Source organism: Bactrocera latifrons, unplaced genomic scaffold, assembly GCF_001853355.1.
Source record: "Bactrocera latifrons isolate USDA-ARS-PBARC rearing strain unplaced genomic scaffold, ASM185335v1 scaffold_26, whole genome shotgun sequence".
NCBI classification, from domain to species: Eukaryota; Metazoa; Arthropoda; class Insecta; order Diptera; family Tephritidae; genus Bactrocera; species Bactrocera latifrons.
In genome coordinates, this window is record NW_017536185.1 from 875,939 (window position 1) to 896,749 (window position 20,811).

General features: G+C 37.8%; 1 protein-coding gene across 1 annotated transcript; it reads left to right on the forward strand.

Annotated features, from left to right (window-relative positions):
* The first annotated feature begins 19,017 nt into the window (after window positions 1-19,017).
* Window positions 19,018-20,221, forward strand: LOC108969599 (angiopoietin-related protein 2-like). The gene is made up of 3 exons (XM_018934402.1): window positions 19,018-19,268; window positions 19,337-19,876; window positions 19,949-20,221. The coding sequence occupies exons 1-3, from the start codon at window positions 19,030-19,032 to the stop codon at window positions 20,091-20,093; spliced, it is 924 nt and encodes a 307-aa protein (XP_018789947.1). The 5' UTR covers window positions 19,018-19,029; the 3' UTR covers window positions 20,094-20,221.
* Window positions 20,222-20,811: the final 590 nt, after the last annotated feature.

A 20,811-nucleotide genomic window follows, 5' to 3' on the forward strand; every position in this document is an offset into this window, starting at 1 on the left:
GTAATTTTAAGCGTCTCTCAAAACGCGGCAGCTAACTAATGGAGCAAGTACTCTTACTTGCTTGCCGCTTGCGGTTTGCAAGTTTACGACTTCTTATTTCTAAATGTCACAATTTTAAAAATTGTTTTTACCCCTCAGTATACTCGCTATGCTGGGTCTACACATGCGTGCCACACTGACTGACTGACTCTCGGTGGCGAAATGACGTGGTAAATATAGTCACTTCAATATGATCATCAATACATTTAAGCATATACGTATGAGTGTATATGTACGTGCGTATATGTGTTTGCCATGTCCGTACATGAGAATGTTAAAATATGACACACGAATCGATCGGTCTTCTGGGTGAGCCGAGTAGGCCAGCTGTGTGGCTCGCAGTCTGGCGGCCAGTTTACCCAGTGTCACCTGCAACAACAACAACAACGACGACACTACAACGGATGGGAGTGACGTTGCGCTTGATTTGAGTGAAATCTTATCAAAATGTGGGCACGCAGCCACCGGGCAGACGCGCACACACACACACATATGCACACATGCATGTATCGACTGGGTGTCGTGCCAACGCGCGAGCGTTCGTGCAGCGTGTTCAAGTACAAGTTGATGGCGCTTGGCAATTGATGTTTCTATTAATGCGCCGACATTGCGAATTCGTTAACGGTTTTATTTTGATTATCATGACTTGCATTTATTTCTATTTGGTATTTTTCAACCGTTTTGCTTTATCGATCACTGCTTTCGATTACTTTGTGCGATTCTTGGTTGTCATTATTTTCATTTCTGTTTGCGTTGTTGTAGTATTTTTTCTCAAGTTTATTTGATTTAGGTGAAAATGAAAGTTGGCGCAAATTTAATAAATGACCAGACGTATAAATACTTGAGGTGGCGCTTGCGCATGCGCATACCAATATTTGTATTTGTATGCGTATGCGTGTTTTTTGTTTGCTTGGTGACACTGAAGCTGTTGTATTTGCATTGTGCATTGCATTAATCACGCGAAAAATAATATTGTGTGTGCTTTGAATTTATTTATATACGTTTCATTAGACAAAATTGTTTAACGTCACACCAATATATATACATATATGTGAACGTGTGCATATGCAGTTACCAAATTATTGACAAAAATGCGATTGAAATGATTTGCTTAAGCTTGGTAATATCTTTAATTGCACCGCACCCAACTAAATGGAGCTGAGTCCGCCATATATGGACACATTAGCAGTACTTATGTGTAATGGAACGAAAATATATACAGACATATGCATTATCAAATATAAATTTTTGCACAGTGTTCAATACTATTATATTTTGTAAGTAGTATTCTGGTATTCTGTGATTAGCCGCGATTTCCGCCCATAGCCTTATTAAATTGATATCATTTAGTTCGTTCTCATGTGTCTGGTAGGTAGTCATAAAACTATATGTGAATGACCCTTCGTCTCTTTTCATTCCACTCGCAAGCGAATGTCGGCTAGAGACCTTCCCTCACTAGCGTGAACTTGTACACATGTCCCCATCATCCAAAATAACAATTTCCTCTTCTCATAAAAAGCGCACTTCAAAAAAAGAAAATCTCAAAAACGCCTTTTTGTGGCTTTCAAGTGGATAAAACCTCTTAATCTAAATTGAAAATTGTCTATTTTATGATCAAAGCAGGGGAATCAATAGATTGCCAATTATAAATTAAATTTTCCATACCTTGGTTAGACATTTTTAGGACTTTATTTTGCTCCCTCAACTAACTTCCTTTTATAGTTCCACTTGGCCCATGATTCGTATTATGGATAATTTATGCTACATCAGAAACGGCGGCCGTGATTGCTAAACTCTCTTGTTTGGGTCCAATATTGGAAGTTCATTTTGTATTCTATTCCACGGCTTGGTTTAAGTGTGTAGAATCGACGATTTACACTCAAGACACCTAAATTTATGAGGCATTATTGTGAGTGAAGTCGGAAATAAAAAAAATTTAAATGGTTATCTGAAAATATAAATTTTTTTATTTTTATTGTTTTTTTTGACATTTTTTGAAAAATTTTCAAAGAAAATATAAAACAAAAAAAAAAAAAAGAATTTAATTTCTATCAAAAATTAGTTTCACTTACCTTACGATTTATACACAAGACAGCTAAAATGATTAAGCAATATTTTGAGTAAATTCGGAATAAATTTTTGAAGTTTTTTTTTTGAAAATACATAAAACTTTTATGAATTTTTTTAAGCATTTTTTGAAAAATTTAAATTTTGGTGTTGTCTAATATGTTATCTTATATATAACAAAAAAATTAAAAAACAATTTTCTTGAAAAATATTTAAAAAAAATAAAAAGAAATTCAATATTCAGAAAAAAATTCTTTCGATTTCACTTACTTTAGGTGTGCATTTAAGCTCATATTTGCTCACTTATCTGCTTTATGCCACTTGTCTATTCCATTCCCCAATGTGTCAGATATTTGGCGCTTAGAAGCTTAAGGCTATATTTAAAACTATTTTAAATTTCCTCGAAACATGTGAAGAGTGTTAAGCTCTCAAATTTTTCACAAATTCGAGCATTTCGAAGCGTATTTTCATACATTTTTCAAAAACTGTTATACTGTTCCCTAATCACAACGGCGCTGCGAAAAAGCGCAGCAGCAATGGTAGCTGACAATTGTGTGAGTCTCGCGCGTGACCAGTGGCTTTGTCACCCGAAACCCTGCCACAATGGCGACTTCCAACATTTCCAACATACATGTGTGAACTACTTGCTACGGAAATTGCGCTTTGTTCCAAAAGCGAACTTCATAAATTGTCATAACTCATTTTTATAAGTTTTTTTCCTGAGCAGCAACTTAACCTTTAGGGTATCGAGCACAAGTTATTAACCCCGAATAAAGGAAGGAGGGCGAGCGCCAAGAAACGAAAACCAAGTCAAATGCGACAAAATAAATCTAAGCTGCCAGTAAACGCTCAACAATGCCAAGATTTACAATCAGATTTTTCCAAATAAATGAAACCGAAACTGCCAAATCGGCCGAATGCGCGCCTTAGATCGCCGCAGAGCCCGTGTCGCGTGCACATACACATGTGCGCAGTGGCGTGTTGTTGCTGCTGTTGAACTTAAACTGTGGCAATGTCGCCATCGACCCTCGCCATCTCGCGCTGTGGAAGCCATCGGCGCGTCGTCGTCGCCGTCATCTCGCTGTGATTGTCGTCATTGTGGCATTAAGTACTTGTAGCAGCGTATTGTTGCTGTTGGCGTTGTTGTTGTTGTSTGCTACCTAAAATGGGAGCTGTAGTTGCGGCTGACTGGACCGAAAAACCGCTACCGTCAGCGCGCGGCTCGGTGCCCCACTAACTACCACACTATATTTAGCGCTTTTCCGCTGATTGCGCTGTGTGTGTGTGTGTGAGTTAGATGTGTGCATGTGTTAGCGCTGTTGTGAGAACTTTGTCGCGCGCAAACATTTACCTAGAACAATTGTGACTGGTGAGAAACGAATTATTTATTGTTTCTATTTTCGGTCATAAATCTTTGCCGTTATTACTGTGCTTGTTGTTGTTGTAGTAGCTTGTTTGCTGCCGCTTTTAATTTGCAATCGTGACAGTTTATTTCCATTTGCCACACTTTGTTACAATTTCTGCGGTTTTTTTTCTTTCACAGCAATTCTTTATTTGTCATAATTCTTTTTATTAAACTGTAAACCAATTAAATTGGCGTCGTTTCTGTGTTGTTGTTGTGTTGCACATGAAGGCACTCCTAGCTTGCCGTTTATACCTATAGACCATAGATTAAAATATTTTTCCTGAATTATCTCTCATTCGCCTGCTCGAAACATTTATGCAAAATGCAACATTTCGTAAGTGTTTCTGTGTTTGTGTGTATGTGTGTATGTGCATATGTGTGCACGTGTTGGTAAGCTGTTTGTCAGCCTTTTAGTCGTGACAAATGCGCTTAAAAAATCATCGCTCCATTACCATCACCAGCGGTTGATTTGAGTTCCCTTCGTTGGCTGTCATAATTTGATGAAGCGTCAGCAGGTGAAGGGGAGCCGACGTTCCGAGCCGTTTGCTTAATAAAATTTAATGAAACTTGGTTGAAACAAAGGCTGAAAATGCGTAGGCAATGTAGCGGAACTCAAGTGTGCGAGTATATGTAACGCAGGCCATCTTCCCATGAAAGCTGTGTATCATTGCTATCGGCTGAGCAATTTTATTCAATAAATTAACAGAATTTCCTATATTTTAATAACAATACTCAACAAATCTGAAGGAAAAAATTGCGACTGATGTGCTAACGGGTATGTGGTAATTGAGTTGCCTTGATTACGAATTTGAGTTCAAAAATTGTAAGCTTAGTAAAAGGTGGTGGTTTGACCTTTCGCTTCTTTTTCTTTATTGGCAGAGACACCGATTGCGCGGCTACAAGAGCGCGCCAGTCGTTCTTCTTTTTCGCTGTTTAGTGCTAATTGGAGATTCCAAGTGTAGCCAGGACCTTTCCAACTGAGTCGAGGTTTTTTATCTTCTTCTGCCTCTCCCGGCTGGTACTGCGTCGAATACTTCCAGAGCTGGAGTGTTTTTGCCCATTCAGACGGCATAACCTAGACAGCGCAGTCATTGCCTTTTAATTCGCAAAATTATATCAATGTCGTCGTATATCTCATACAGCTCATCGTTCCATCGAAGCCAATGCGCAAAAGACCATATATCTTTCGCAGAACTTTTCTCTCGAAAACTCGCAACGTCGACTCATCAGATGTTGTCATCGCCCATGCCTCTGCATCATATAGCTGGACGGGAATAATAAGTGACTTATAGAATTTGGTTTTTGTTCTCCATTTGTTTCGCGAAATAAACTCAGCTGCTTTTCGTTCTGTCAAAAATAGCTCTTCTTCTCTCCTCTTTTTCAAGATTTGGGGCATTGTGAATTTCTGGATGTATTATTCTTATCTCACGGTGGTTGGCGCAGAGTGGATCCCTTTTTGTGGATTGGGCAAAGCACACTTGAATTCCAATCGTCGGACATGCTTTGGTTTAAAAAGAAGCTGATGCATTCTCCTTATTAGTTCTTCGCGTTCGAAAATCGTTCCGCTGTCTTTTGTGTTTGCAGCTTCTGGACGTCAAACCTTCCAGGCGCGAGTGCGTATCTTGGCTACAACTAGATAGTGGACCGAGCCAATATTAGGACTTCGGAGCGTACGCACGTCTAAAATAGTGGAGACTACAGATCAGCCTAAAATCATTTGGGGATGCTTCATCATGTAGGCTGAATTTAGATATTTTATCACATCATCCTTCTCCTCCATCGGGGCGTGGACACAAATTAGCAATATGTTAAACAACTTCGCTTTGATGCGGATTTTCATCGGTGTGAATGTCTGAACTCGGCGACGTAGCCTTTCTGCCTCAACGAATCCGACACCGAATTTTTGCTCTTTTATATGGCCGCTGTGATAAATGCCACAAGGACCTAGTCGTTTCAGTCGTTGTCCTTGTAATACGTTTGTAATGTTTTTCTCTGGTCCTAAGCTGTTGTTTCATTTTCATTAGGGGCGTTTATGTAAAGAATCGTTTCTGGCTACTCCCAAGTGAATAGCAATCCTCACTTGCGTGGATTAGTTGAGTTGCCATCTTATATAATTTGAGAAGACGACTCTGATCCTATAAATAATGTTAAAAAATCAGGTAGGCAAATACAAAATACACACCATCCGACATTTAAAACCAAATTAATAAAAATAAAAAATTGTGCTGTAGCGTATAATATTTTCATACGCCAGCAATCTAAAAAGGGGTTGCCAGCATTCAATAAATTATAAAAAGTAGCAACGTTGTTGCATGATTATCACCTAATTAGCAAGTCTCTAAAATAAAACATTTGTTAAATTCTGCTACAAACTTAAGTCGAATTGTGGTAAGGTTGCCACCTATTGCTCATATAGTTAAGCAAAAAATATATACTGAAAAAGTAAATACCTAAAAAATAATATTTCACAACTGTTATTTGCTTTTCGACCCACTATTTTCTGATACCAAATTAAAAATTTCATCTAAATGAGTATTTCGATAAAGATTTCAATAGTCTTTTAAATCGCGCACAAACTTTGCAGTTTATACCAAATCGACAGCATGAAACGGTTACAATGTTTTCGCTTCAATAAACGGTTAACCGCTTTGTTTTTGCTCTTTTTGCGTTTACCGGCTTTGCCTTGTCTTAGATAATTATAGGGTTATGGCTAATATGCGCGCATGCGCGGCATTTTGCTCTATTGTCATGATTTTTTTCCAATTCAGCGGCACACATTGCGGCAAGGAAGCGGGTTCGTGTTCGCTCATGTCGCTTCGCCGGCGGCCACATTTAATTTACTGCTCTAATTTTACTTACAATAAATGTCCGCTGCGCAAGGTATTATTAAAAATCAATTTTTCCTTCATTTAGGATAAAATCATAAAAAAAATTATTTTCATAATACTTTGATTGCAAGAATTGTTGCTAGAAACGATGTGTTTTTTTTTATTAAATTTTGTTGAAGAGGAATCACAAATTTGCGTGGAGTTAGAATATAAAATCATGTAGCGTATTCCTGGAAGGCTTTGCATGCAATGTTTTCGTGGTTAAATTTTATCTTCAAAGAATATTTTTGAAATTTGGTCACTAGAAATTTAGCCTTGAATTTTGCTAAGAAAAAAAGCCACTCATAAAACTTTGTTCTTGCATGCATTAGTCATTAATTGCAGTAATTGCCCGAAGTCGCCGCTAGTGAAGCCGTTGCTTAAGTCTTCTGTTTCTGCTTAAATTGCGAAGAGTTCTACGGCGCATGTGCTAGTTCACAAATTCGTCACATTTGTTTTCTTGCTTGGATTTCGCAATAACAGCTTTAAGCGTGGCTTGTTCTTAAATTTGAGCCACTTCATGGGTTTTTATTTATAACGGATGTTTACAAGTCGTTTGCTTTGGTAGTTAAGAAGTATATAAAAAATAAAAAAATGTATGTGTTTATTTTATTAATATTTATGAATTGTTTAGAGGTACTAATTTCATTCCACATAGTATCCGTAGTGCTCGATTCTTTCTTGCTAGAAACCTTTAAACAGATTAACACAGGCCTTTCGGTGCAATATATGTATATCAGAGATAAAATTGGAGTCACAATTTCATTTAAAAGTGTAGAATGTCTGTTTTCTATTGCCTATATAAGTTTTCCAGTGAGTCACCTCACCAGTATGATAAATTTTTATTATTATAAGTTTATAGCTGAGGGTAGGTTAGGTAAAGAGGCTAATAATACTCGTGAGGCCACGAGTAATGTCACTTGGACACTTTGTAGTAATTTGGGTAAGAGTGGGGGCCCTTTCTTCTAGGCACATCGGCTTTACATTTCGATTGCGTTGTGACCAGGCACCTAGATACGTTTAAAATAGTAGAAATAGATTGATGCTACTGTTGATTCTTAAGCTTGTTTTATTTTGTGAAACACAGTGACCTTTACGAAGTTTCAATCGAATCCGAAGAATTCCTTATTATGATTAAGTTATTTTAGTGAAAGTAGGGAAAAAAGTTAATAACAACATATTGTCTACATTTAAGAGTGTAAAAAATATGTAAAACTCATAAAAGTTAGAATTTATATTTTTGCAAAGTTGTTTCAAAAATTAGATAGATAGATAGATATATTTTTTTGTTCATGTATAATAAATATACAGGAAACAAAAGAAGAAAAAAAACAGCACTAGCTCGAGGCCATCAGCTGTCAAAAATTAGAACCTCCTTAACTTAGTGGAATCTAAATTCATTAATATTAAATTTTAGATATAATTCAACTTGTAATAGTAAATGCAATACTAGCAGCAATTATGTCGATAATGTCAATTCTAATTGCTTTAGAACATTGCTCGACGTTGTAATTGTAGCTAAAATTGTCATCAAAGTATTTACTGTTAGTTTTAATAGTAATTACGTTTTATTATTATAGCAGATCAGTAAATAAAGATATGTTAAAACAAGTAAGGAATGGTTAAGTTCGATTGCAAACGCACATTTCATACATTTGCAACATGCAAGATCAAAACCAGGGAAATACCTTGAGGTGTAAAACGTTAACCAGAGGGTCGAAATTTAAGCAATTTTAGATACATATATACTCTATATAACTTAAACGCGGATTGACAAATTCGGCAGAAGATCTGCTAGAAAATCAAAAATGTTGTTGTTGTAACTCCAGTTAGTATGGTAGAAATTAGATAAGTTGTCATCGACGCCATCCAACGGTAGGCCCAGGAAACATACTGTTCATTCTAACAATAGTTATACGGGGGCTAGGTCAAGTCTTCGCCAAATTGTATTTATTTTAGACACAAAGATACACTGTAATGAGTGAAACACTCTCTCTCATTTTCATTAAAATAACTCAGATATATATTGGAAGATATATGTGGTATAAAGTCACCCGGAAGCTCGAAAATCTATATAATAGGTATATGGGGGGGCCCAGGGAGTATGTAGTAGTAGTAGATATGTATGTTAACCGTATTACAGGGCTGAGCCACGGCCACATTGTCACAATTTTCTGCCCAATATATATATTTTAATTTATCCTTAGTCATGGCACTTTATAAGTTTTCGGCAACTGACGTTTGTAGGCGTGGCAGTGGTTCGGTTACGCCCATCTGCGAACTCGAAATTTTTTGGCACCAAGAAACCTGCGCACCAAGTTTCATCAAGATATCTAATTTTTAGTCAAGTTACAGCTTGAATGGACAGACAGACAGACAGGTAGTCACTCGGATTTCCACATTTCTTGTCATCCTGATCACTTATATATACATAACCCTATACCTATCTCGTTTAACAAAATTATTACACTCTGTAGCAATAGGCTGCGAGCGTACAAAAAGTTTAACATTAAAAGCATACACACTTACATTCCTATATTTCACAAATATTCAGATATAACTTTCGGTATATTCGACTTAATGCTTCTGTTATTTTATAATAAACTTTAATTCCGAAAAATTTCATTTATTCCTTGAACAACTCCGCTTGTAACAACTTGGGTGGCGTACTACGTGTGGCTGAGGCTTCGACCGGCAATTTGTCTGCCCGGCTTGCGTCCTGGCATGCAGCGACGTGTGCGTTCACATTCATCAAATACGAAAGGTGCATGCGCCAGCAACAACAAAAACATTTCAGCTATCAGCAGAAAAGCAATCAAAATATTCGTGAGCGTTAATTGATTACAAAGTGCAATGCACTGCTCTGACAAATTCAACGCACACACGCAGAAACATATTTAAACATATATGTATATGTACATATATATAGGTAGGCATATGCTGTTCGTGTTTGTGTGTGTGCGCATGCGCGTTAATGATTTTTATTCGAGAGATTTTTCGCTGCATTTCATACCGCTATCTGGACAATTCCAAAGGCAATTTGCTTCCTTTTATCATCCATCGCTGTCGTCAGGAGCGCGCAATGCGCGAATTCTCAAGTGTGGGCCGACGCCAACTGCCCAGTTGTCAAGGTGGCGACATGCAACAAAGCGCGTCACAAAGCGAAAATAAAAAACTAACGATAAAAACTAATAAATAAAAGCAAATAAGATATTTGACAAAATCGCCAACAACTAATAACGGTGAGCGCACAAATTCACACACGAGCCACAAGCCGAGCTATGTGACATCATTGTGGTGCTCAGTACAAGCGCGTAATTAGCGAAAATGTCGATTTCAATGTCAATGTGCCGTGATATTGCCCATATTAAGCGCGAGCTTGGTCGCAACAATAGCAAAAACCACCGTGTATCATGGTGTAGTTGTTGTGAAAGCATCAAGTAGACAATAGGTCTGGATGTGCTATCGTCGTCGTTGTTGTTGTTGGTAGAAAGTAAGACGACAATTTGTACCTCAACTCGGCTGCAATTAAAGTGCTTATTGTTAACGATGTTGTTGTTGTTATTGTTACTGTTGTCAGCTGTGACTGCGTGAAAAGTAAGCAAATAAATAAATATGAATGAAAAATGAAAGAAAGCAGTGGCAAATGCTGTTGTTGTCGTTTCGCTTTCTTGCAACCAAGGCAATTGTTTAAGTGGTCAACCGCTTTGCGTTCGCTTGCTTAGCCGCGACTATTTTTCTTTCTAAGCGCAACTTTTATTGCGTCAATGCTCCGGCTTGGCGAGTGTTTCCTCATTTCGCTGACTTTAACGGCAGCATAAACCGCACCAGCCGGGAAATATGTGTGTTCACGTGTGCTTGTGTGTGAATGCGCACTCGATTACATAAACCAATCAAAAGTAATAATATTTTCATTTAGACTGACAACTGCATTTTGCAACCCACACACATGCATATGCACTGGTTGGCATGCGCATATACTCCAATTAATTCAAGCTTGCACGCTGCACTCTCTTCTCTCCCCTTGCACACTTTTGATATTTGGCTGCTTGGCAACTGGCACGCGGCACTTGGCTTGGACGATTGCCGCAGAATGACCTTGCCTGCAGGCAAACGTGCTCGTCATGAAGCTTATTTTTGTGACTTGCTGCAAGGTAATATATATGTATATATTAGGTTGTCAAAAAAGTCTTGCGGTATTTTTGCGGAATTTTTATTGAATTTTCAATTGTTCATAAAATTTTTTTTTGTTGACTCATGCCCAGCTATTGACCGATGCTACGACTGCTACTATGCCGGTCTCTTTCGACCAATTCAGCGATTCGAGTGAAAACGTTGAAGCCATCGTTGTGCGGTGGAAATGGAAACTGTATCGGGCCCACAAACTTCACAAATTTTATTGGCGGCTTGAGATGCATTTTTGCCTTTATCGTAGTAGTACTGTAATATATGCCGTATTTTCTCTTTATTTTGCTTCATGTTTGCGACGCTATAACTCACGAACGACTTAAAAGCAACGACAATCAATCAAACACGTGTTAGCGCGTAAAATGAGCTTTCCAAAAAGGTATAGTATGACCCGATGCGACCAATAAAACTAGAACTACGCGCTCTCAGCGCCAACTAGCGAAAATACCGCAATACTTTTTTGACAACCTAATATAAACGGTTATTTTATATTTGTAGTTAGCTTTGTAGCATATTATTAAGGAGATATTCTACTCTAGAATTTAGAAAAATTCGATTTTTTTTCTCATATTATATATTTAAAGTTTAGGCTCTTAAGAACATATCCTCCAAAGGATTTTTAAAAATTAAAATTATTTTAAGAGCTACAGTTAGTTTAGTGACGCAGTCCCTAGCGCACTAATAAATGACTTAGACTGTTTGAAATTTGACTCACTTTTTTAAACGCGTTTTTCTCGAAACTACTTTCTTCCACATAGTACCAAAAATTGTTTTAGTGTTCCCTGAGGTAGGGACTATAACAGCATCCCTACTGATTAAGAATATCTTTTGATTTTTTTTCAGACCACCAGGAGAGTCAGGATCAATGTCATCAGGATGTGCCTTTTTTTTACATCTGTCTTTCCCACCATTCCTGTTCAATATTTTTCTGTTCGTCCCTAAACAGAAGCAAGATTATGCATAAATACCTATGTGAGCAATTTTATAAACATTCCATTAACATTGCATTCAGAACACAGTCGCTAAGCACCTTGAACTTGTCACAAATTCGTTGAGGCGGTTAATATAAATTCCAGCCAATTTGCCTAATTTTTATTGCCACACAGCTTTGACAATTTGCGTCCTCCGAAATCTTTAGCCACACCGCGTGCGTACCAGAAGAACAGTTTCTCGTTAGAACCCTTGTGGTGAATGAATTGTACCTCTTAGGTTCCTTTTGCAACCAGAACGATTTCGTTGCCGCACAGTTACTCGTTGCTAACTAACAATTGCTGACGTCACACAATTTCCACACATCCATTATTAGATTGCACTTCGCTCCGCAGCTTTGCAGTTTCCAGCGATTCCGGGACGAGTGTGACTTAATGGTATTGCAGTAGGGCAGAGACTCCTTGAGTGCACTGTCAGCGAGATCAATGGCATTTTTCTAAATGAAGTAGCATTTGGCAGCAATTACGCGGTTATAGTACAGCGCGCCAGTCGTTTTTTCTTTTCACTACCTGGACGACATAATGAATGACTTATAGAGTTTGGTTTTTGTTTGTCGAGAGAGGACTTTACTTCTCAATTGAATACTCTGTTCGAAGCAGCACCTGTTGGCAAGAGTTGTGCGGTATAGGATTTCGAAGCTGATATTGTTGTTGCTGTTGATAGTGGTTCCAAGATAGATTAAATTATTAGTTATGACGGTGACGTGGGAGGTTAGTCGCGAGTCGGGACTGTTTGTTTGATGAGATATATTTTTACTTAAATTAATAATTATTTTTATTTTTGTATTTTCTGAGGTCATAGTACCACACTAATGTATATATGTTACATATCATCAGAAAGTATAGAGTTCCACGAATATAAAAATATATAGTATTTTTGTTTCGTACGAAGGTTTCTACCAAATTACGTGAAAGCTTTTCTTTGTACAAGATAAAAAAAGAAAAATTAAATATGCAAAACTTCGGTTATGTAAATTTTTTCATATGTATATTTTATGGCTATGAGGAATGGATAGATATTTTCATTACCTACAGCTTTGCTATATAACTTGTTTTTATATAACTAGTAGTTTCGCTGGAAATCGAAATAAGCCACTCCTAAATCTTTAGAACTCTGCCACGTTCCTACCTTTCCTTCTGCACTAGTCTAACATAGCTGGTTTATTTCCAAAACATATTTTGTAGGAAATTTTCTGAATTAGTTTAGTAAAAAAAAACAATCTCACAACTTTTCAACATCAGCTATTAATATTTACTACACAGAAACTCGATCCTTTAAGCCATACTCCAATTTTTGTTCGCAAACAAAAGTCTTAAGACACAAACCTGGTTTGACCCACAAAACCATAACAAGACTGTTGTTGCTTTTCTGCCTTTGTATAACATGAACCTATCTCGCTTCGTTTAATGAAGATGCAATTTGTAAATTACATGCAACCACCATTAAAAACAACAACGACCACACTAGCCTTGAAATAATTTGTTTTCAGTTACAACAATTATCTCATAAAGGGTGTTAAGTGCATACAACCAGGTGGCTCCGCCGATGAAGTGCACGCCGTGTGCAACATGGTAATTATTAAGTGGGTAGGATGTCAAAACGCGAAAGTGCAACAAAAATAAAAATGAAAATAGTAAAACGAACGGTTAAAAATTTAGCGGCAGCAAAGCAAATAAAAACGACGAACTGGGAAATGCACACACACGTAACTATGGAAATTTCAAGTGTTACAAAAACAACAAAAGCAATAACAACATGTCGCATTGCAATTCAGCTCTGTGTTGTTGGTTCAATAAGCGAATTGCATTTCACACAATTGTCAAACAGCAGCAGCAGCAATCGTTCACAACAACAACAACAACAATAATAATAATAATAGTTGAAACAGTAACAATAACAGCTTCGCGCGGCATACTCCATGCTCCATGCATATTAAGTTTTGCTCAATAAGTGAACAATTGAAAGGTGTTGACAATGCAATTACCCGAAAATTTCAATTGTTGTTTACAACCGGTAATTTGAAAAGTAAATACACGTACGTGCAACAACTGGCCATTGTCTATAAGTGAGTGGGGATGTTTGCGAAATGACTCAATTGTTATAGTTTTCTGGAATCAATTTTTTGGTTTCTTTTTTCCGGTGCACTTATGGCTGGTTATTGTGGAGGCGTTTAACATCTTGAAGTTTTGAAGGTCGGAGAAGCGCGTGTCTTGTCTAGCAGCTACAACCAATTGACCTGCTTGTTTTACTCACTGCTGTGCGTTTTAGTTTTCAAAAGAAAATAAAAAAATAAAAAATATAAAAAAATCATAACATTACAACTTAAATTCAGTGATCAGTTATTTGGGAAAAATATAAAGTTCCATAAAGTTGCCTTTATCTTTATCTTTGTCTTTATCTTTATCTTTATCTTTATCTTTATCTTTATCTTTGTCTTTATCTTTATCTTTATCTTTATCTTTATCTTTATCTTTATCTTTATCTTTATCTTTATCTTTATCTTTATCTTTATCTTTATCTTTATCTTTATCTTTGTCTTTATCTTTATCTTTATCTTTACCTTTATCATCATGATATCTCTACCTCTTTTCACGTCTTTTCAGGATTCGTCAATTGTGAAGCACTGTGCCATCACCTTCAACATATAAAGGATCGCAATCACTTACGCCGCCAACGCAGTAATTTTCATGAATTTTATAAACCAAAACAAGAAAGAAGAAGAAGAATCGTTCAGCAACACCGTTTGTTGTAGTTCCCCCATGCCCCGAAAGTAACACACGTGGTCGTTACCGCTCCAAGTGTAAGCAAATCGTGAGGATGTCCATCACCATGCCAGAGTCGGAGTATTCCAACGAGCGAATTATCAGCGAGAAAGACAAGCCAATGCATCGCCAGACAGCTGGGAAGAAAGCCAGTAGCCATCGTGATTTGTGGAAAGTCGTAAATTTTTTCCGAAGTTTTGGCTTTGGAGCGATCGTAAATGCTGTTCGGCAGATGAAAATAAGAGTTGGCAATGTCTAAGATAGCGGTGCATTCACCTAGACACACATCAACAAATCAGGTAGACATTTACATACATATAGAGTGCTTACATATGTGTTAGATCGCGAGTATGTTTGGTTGGTTCTTCTTTCACCAGTCAGTCACTGAGTTCAATGTGCTGCAATTGCTGCTATTGTTAGTGTTGTTTCTTGCAACTGAAAAACAAAGGTTGCGAACGGCAGCGATTAGCACATTACTCACACTTACGAGTATCAACTAACAGCCGCTGATAGCTTAAAATTGATCTTGGACCATGAAAATAATGAAGCTTCCGAATTTTCGGTGACACCAGCGAAAAGAAGAAAATTTTTGTAAGTCAACGAAAAATAAATTTTTTTGCACGATCTTGTAGGTCATGCCGCACACTCACCAAACATTTTTAATAAATAGATGATTTCATTGGCTCTATGGCATGTAGAGCTGTTTTGTTGGAACCAAAGGTCGTCCACACCATCAGTCTCCAATTCAGACATTCAATTGATTTAACATGGCTCTAGGGCGTTCCCCATTGACTGTAACATTATAGTCGGCTTCATTTTTGAAGGAACATGCACCAATGCTTCCAGAAAAGGTGAGTTTCATCGCTGAACAAAATTTTCTTGCGAAAATCAGCAGTGGAGGCCATCTTGTTTTGAGCCCGTTCACTGAACCTTCAACGCATTTAATGGTCGTTCGATTTCCACCTATGCATTTGCATACTCACAAACCAAAATCCTTCCACAAAATCTTGGACAAAGTAGACAAGCACAGCTCCAATTGTTCCGTGCAATGGCGGCTGCACTCATCATTCCTTATGAGTATAAATCAAGTAACAGCTGTTAAAAAAAAACCAACTCCGAAAAGAAATATTGCCACTTGTGTAAAGTAGAAATTTTCTGTAATTCAATGGCAGCGACGTCAGATCCTAGATTGAGAGAATCCCTAGTCGCTAATAACAAGTTACCATTTTTTTCGGATTATCGACATCCTACAGGGTTGAATTCAAACCCGATCTCCAATATTGCCTTCCATTTCAGAAAAGAGTGGAAAAGGGGTGAGGTGGAAATCTAATTCCTTATTAAGTAACTTCAATTCGCTTTCAAGTTTGTTGTTATCAAAAAACGTGGCTAAAAGAACTAGCAAAGCCGAAAGTCTACCGTTGGCTAGCCTCGGTACAGCCGAACTTAAGTTATCTGTATATAGTGCCCCTCTTCTCAATTTTGGTTAAAGAAATTTTGTATGTAAATTTTATTTGCATTTAAACATTAGCTCCGGTGACTGCTTGGGATTCTCTCCCATAAAAATTAATTTTTGAAGTTTTTGGCACTAAACAAGGATTTCGGAAATTTCGGAGAAAATTAAGGAGTGAAATGTGCCTTTTGGGCATGAAAAATTGCGGAAATGCAAAACCTAAATCTGTGATTTATTGTTTCAAAGGAATGTCTAGCAACCAAAGAGTTTTTTTTAGCCTTTTCGAAAGAGTAACTTGCAAAATTTCTTTTTTTTTTTATTACCCTTTTCATACTTACTAACATACAAACAGGTACTTTAGGTATTTGCAAACAAACCTGTGGTCCAAGCTCTTCCGCATTGTCTTGTCACACTTACCGCACACTTGAGGCACTTGCCATATACGCTACATTGCGCAGCAGGCAAATAAGCAACAAGAAACACGGTGAATGTTAACAGCTAATTACCGACAGCTAAACAATGCTACCAAAGAAGCTACAACAAAGCACAATTACACAGATATACATATATACAAACATATTTGGGAGCAACTGCAATAAGCGATAAGAGCACAAACACCTAGAAATCTCTGCTGCTCTGTGTTTATGTAAATGTGGTGTATGTGTGTGTCGCCGCTAATTGCAAGCAACGAAATTCCTAAAGATGTTACCTCGGCCGCCGATAAGCAAACACAATCAAGGCACACGGCCAATGCTGTGGCAGCCTCCGGGGCGGCGTGTTGACCGTGTTGCAGCGCATACCGGCAGACACGGCTTTGGCGACAAAGTTGTTGCTGGCTCAAGTCGATACCGACCACAGCCAGAGAGCTTGGCTTTGGCCAACGTCTGGAGTAATTAAGTTGCTTACACAATAATGAAAAATGTTTTTTAGTTGTCTGATGTTGTTGTTGTTTCTTTTTTTGTTTTTGTTGATTGTGTACATACTTCACTCTATGATCTCTCTCTACGAATACTTGCAGCAATGTAGAGGCCACGCAGGACATTGCTTGGCCACTGTCTCGCTGCCATGGAAAGTGAAAGAGGCTTTGCTTAAGAAATTTACCCACACACACATATGCAAAGTTACATACTGGCATACACCTTTATACACGGGTATGTTGGTACTTACCTGTGCCTGTTTAGGTCATTATGTAATGCTTAGTTGATGACAAGTTGCTTAGCCATGCACGTTCTCTCAGATAATCGCACATGCGAATGGATGTGTGTATGTCCTTTGTACCAAAAATGAAAGCAGCGAATAGCAACAACAAATAGAATTATGATGGCAGTGGTGTTTTGAAAGCAAAACTAATTTTAATTTGGTTTGCTTGTTCGCAATTTGAATATTTTGGTTTTGGGTAACCAAATGTTGAAAAACAAGAGAATGAAAATACTTGCGGGCGGTTCGATAAGCAGGTGATTTTTAAAGTTAGACGATAATATTTTTATTTAAATTCTACTGAGTCAAGGTATATTGAACTTACTACAATGTTTGCTAGAAGGAGTTCACTGTCCCCACAAATATCTCCAGCAGAAATTCTTACATTTATTAAACCCTTTTTTAGTGTAGGTATGTAGGTAGAGTGGCTGTCTCACGATGCGCCTGGGTCTTTAGTAGGACTATTGTGTTACCAACGTTACTAAAGTCCCTCTTTCTATAGATTCCAATCCGAGCTTCTGATGAAGTTCATCAAAAGTTTTATCTGATCAACCTCCAAGGCGTCGTCAATAAACCCTCGAATATTAATTGCGATTCTTTTCCTATATACTTGTTGAGCTTTACAATCGCTTAGAAGATGTTTGTTCATTATAAAGCGTTAATAGTCCAATGGTAAGTCTGTCTATTGGACAGGACCTGTTAGTTCTCCTACTAGAGCTCTTATATCATTCTTTTTAAAGTTTAATTGTCAGCATGTGCGATAAATATTCCATTCATGCGACGTTTTGCAGTTTTTTGAGCAATCCAGGGATTGACTCCACCGAGACTCAGTTAAATTTATGACATATTTGTAGCCTAAGGAATACAAATTCCCTTATTTCCGTAGTCTAATAGTGGTGCCTGTTCTGGCTAGGGTTATAGTGAAAAAGTACATTAGATCCACTAAGAGATCAAGGCATTCTTTCACTAACTTAGGCGGATCCCTAAGATACTTATCTTAAAGCCGTCCGCTTATGTGTATATACGTATGTATAGATATATTCATCATTGAGAGCACACTCCTTGTGAGAATAAGAAGGCTTTCTTGAATTGCTGTGATATTGGAAGACACTGCAGTCATCTCGTTGACAGAAGGCGATTTTGGTATTTAGTTTTCGGAGAATACACTACCCTCCACTAGTGCGATTTAACTCCGCTGGAATATTGCTTGTGTGTTTATGTGAAGTTGCTTATCTGAGCTGGTAAGCCCGAAACGATTAACAACTTGAAGAGAATATTCGGCGCGTTATTGCCGATATACGGCCGCATAATGGTAATATTAATAGAGTGTTTGTAAAATATTTAAATGAATTGTTCCAATGCAAATGGAGTACTAATATTGCTGCTTACTTCCGTCATTCAATTTCAGTTTAATAAGTTCAAACTATTTATGTTTTGTTAACACCCGTTATTATTAAGATGCTGATGCAAAGCCAAATTCTGGAACAGCGTTATCGCAAGTTCTCAATTTCTTTTTTAATTCCCAGAAAGCATTTTAGAGTAATTTATTGATTAGGAACATGTGCAAAAGTCGGGACAAGGCTGTATTAAGTGCGAGCGTCGCTTGCGATTTCTTCATCGCTATTAATGTATGCTTATCGCAGTCGCATACATACAAGCTCACACTTGCGGAACCTGCTCAGTGATGATCTTTGCGGGCGAGTCGACTTCGTACATAGCAAACGTTTTGTCGTCGTGTGTTCAAATCCATACCAAAGTGAAACTGGATGGTCCTAAGCTATATATATAAAAAGCAGCTGCTTATGATTGCCAAACAGCTGTTTCTGGGTGATCTTCAGCGCTTACGAGAAGTCCGCAAAGATTGATATCAAAGCACGGTGTTCGAACTGGCGTGGAAGTCCGGCCTAAAAAACAATAAAATCTCACATATTATAAACACACATAAGAACATTTTTAACAACAACTTAAGCTTTGTTTACTGTATTATCAGCAAATGTTTGAGCTCCACCGAAGTTCCCAAGCTTCTGGGAAGCATAGTTTTATTCTGAACCTTCTCAGGGGCAAATGGTTGCATTGAATACCGCTAAAAATATGTTGCTTGCAAAATTTATCGCTCTGCTTGTGAGCCTAATATTAGGTGTTCAGCTATGCGCAGGACAAGGGGACTTAACCGTCGAATCTCTCGACTGCAATTGCGATGTTGATATTGATATTGTAAAACGGGTTCTGGAAAAGCTGGAAAAACTCGAGAAACGTGTAGAGGAAATCTACAACCGAAAGGAGAGCACCCAAGTGATCACAGCGTAATAAAGTGTTGTTGTATAAATAATTTCGAAAAAAGCTAAAATTCTTTTTGATTTTTATTGTATAGCACACCGAAAACCAATATGCCCGGCAGCTGCTTGGAAGCTACAAGCGCCACATCTAAAAGTGGCATTTATCAGATTAAAGTTGAACGCTTCAGCGAAACTCCCTTTGGAGTGTGGTGTGATCAGGATTCCGATTTCGGTGGTTGGACTGTTATACAGCGGCGTGTCAACGCTGAGGTAGACTTCTATAGGACCTGGACGGACTATAAGATCGGTTTCGGCAAATTGGATGGTAGCTATTGGATCGGGCTCGATAAGTTGCATGCGCTCACCACAAGCTGTGAACACGAGCTGTACATACGAATGGAAAGCTTCAGCGGTGTGAAATACTATGCGAGATATAGTCTATTCGTTGTGGGTAGCGAGGCGGAAGGCTATTTTCTAAAAACAGTGGGCGATTACAAAGGTGATGCAAGCGATTATTTCAAAAATCACGAAGGCAGTAAATTCAGCACATATGATCGTGATAATGATCAAAAGGACGATGATAATTGCGCGAAGAAGTGGCGCGGCGGTTGGTGGTATAACTGTTGCTATTGGAGGTGAGTTGTAATAGCGTGATAATGCTAAATATTTGAACAAAAAATAATATTTACATGCGCGTGCATTAACAGCAACTTGAATGGCGATTATACAAAAAAGAATGGCGGTGAGGGCATAGTGTGGATCGGCATAAACAGAGATGAGTCATTGAAGTTCGTGCAAATGATGATACGCCCCACGCAGAACTGCTTGAAACGGCTATCATTGAAATATTGAGCTATGCGTTTGCCAGTGGTGACCTATACTATGAATTATTAAAAATTATACGAATTACATTTTTTTTAAGTTATTATCTGCTGCAAATTTATTAGTGCAAATAAAAGAGAGCTAGAAAGAGATGAAAAGGCAAATGACTTTTGATGTCGCTCTCACTTTTGTGAAGAGAGGTATTTAAGTTTTTGGGTGAGTTGTGTGTGACTCACAGAGAATATGCTCTAATAAAGCTAGCTGTTGGTGTTGTAGCCGCAGAAAACATTCCTGCAGTAATTTAGAAAATGCTGTTAGATGTCACATCTTGAATGACAAAACGAGTCCATGCCGGCTACATATTATATATCTTATAAGTAAAGTTAGCATATAAGTATTGAAATCGGCGTTTCAGCGGTGATATTTTGAAGCTAAACGGCAATAGGCCAGACCAGACAAGAAACATAACTCAAGATTGAACGATGCTGATGCCCGACAGTGGACTTTTAGTTCCGCGTTCAGTATAGAACAGTGTATATTTAGTTTGTAAAACTTGAAGAAAGCGTCGGAGAATCTGTATAATATATTTTTATACATATTTATGGTCAGCATGGCGAGCTGAGTCGATTTAGCCATGTCCAGCTCAGCTTTTGAGTTATGCATCTGAAATTTCGCACTCATCTTTTTCTCACTAAGAATCTGCTCATTTGTCATACAAATTAAACGATCGAAACCAAGAGCTTGCATG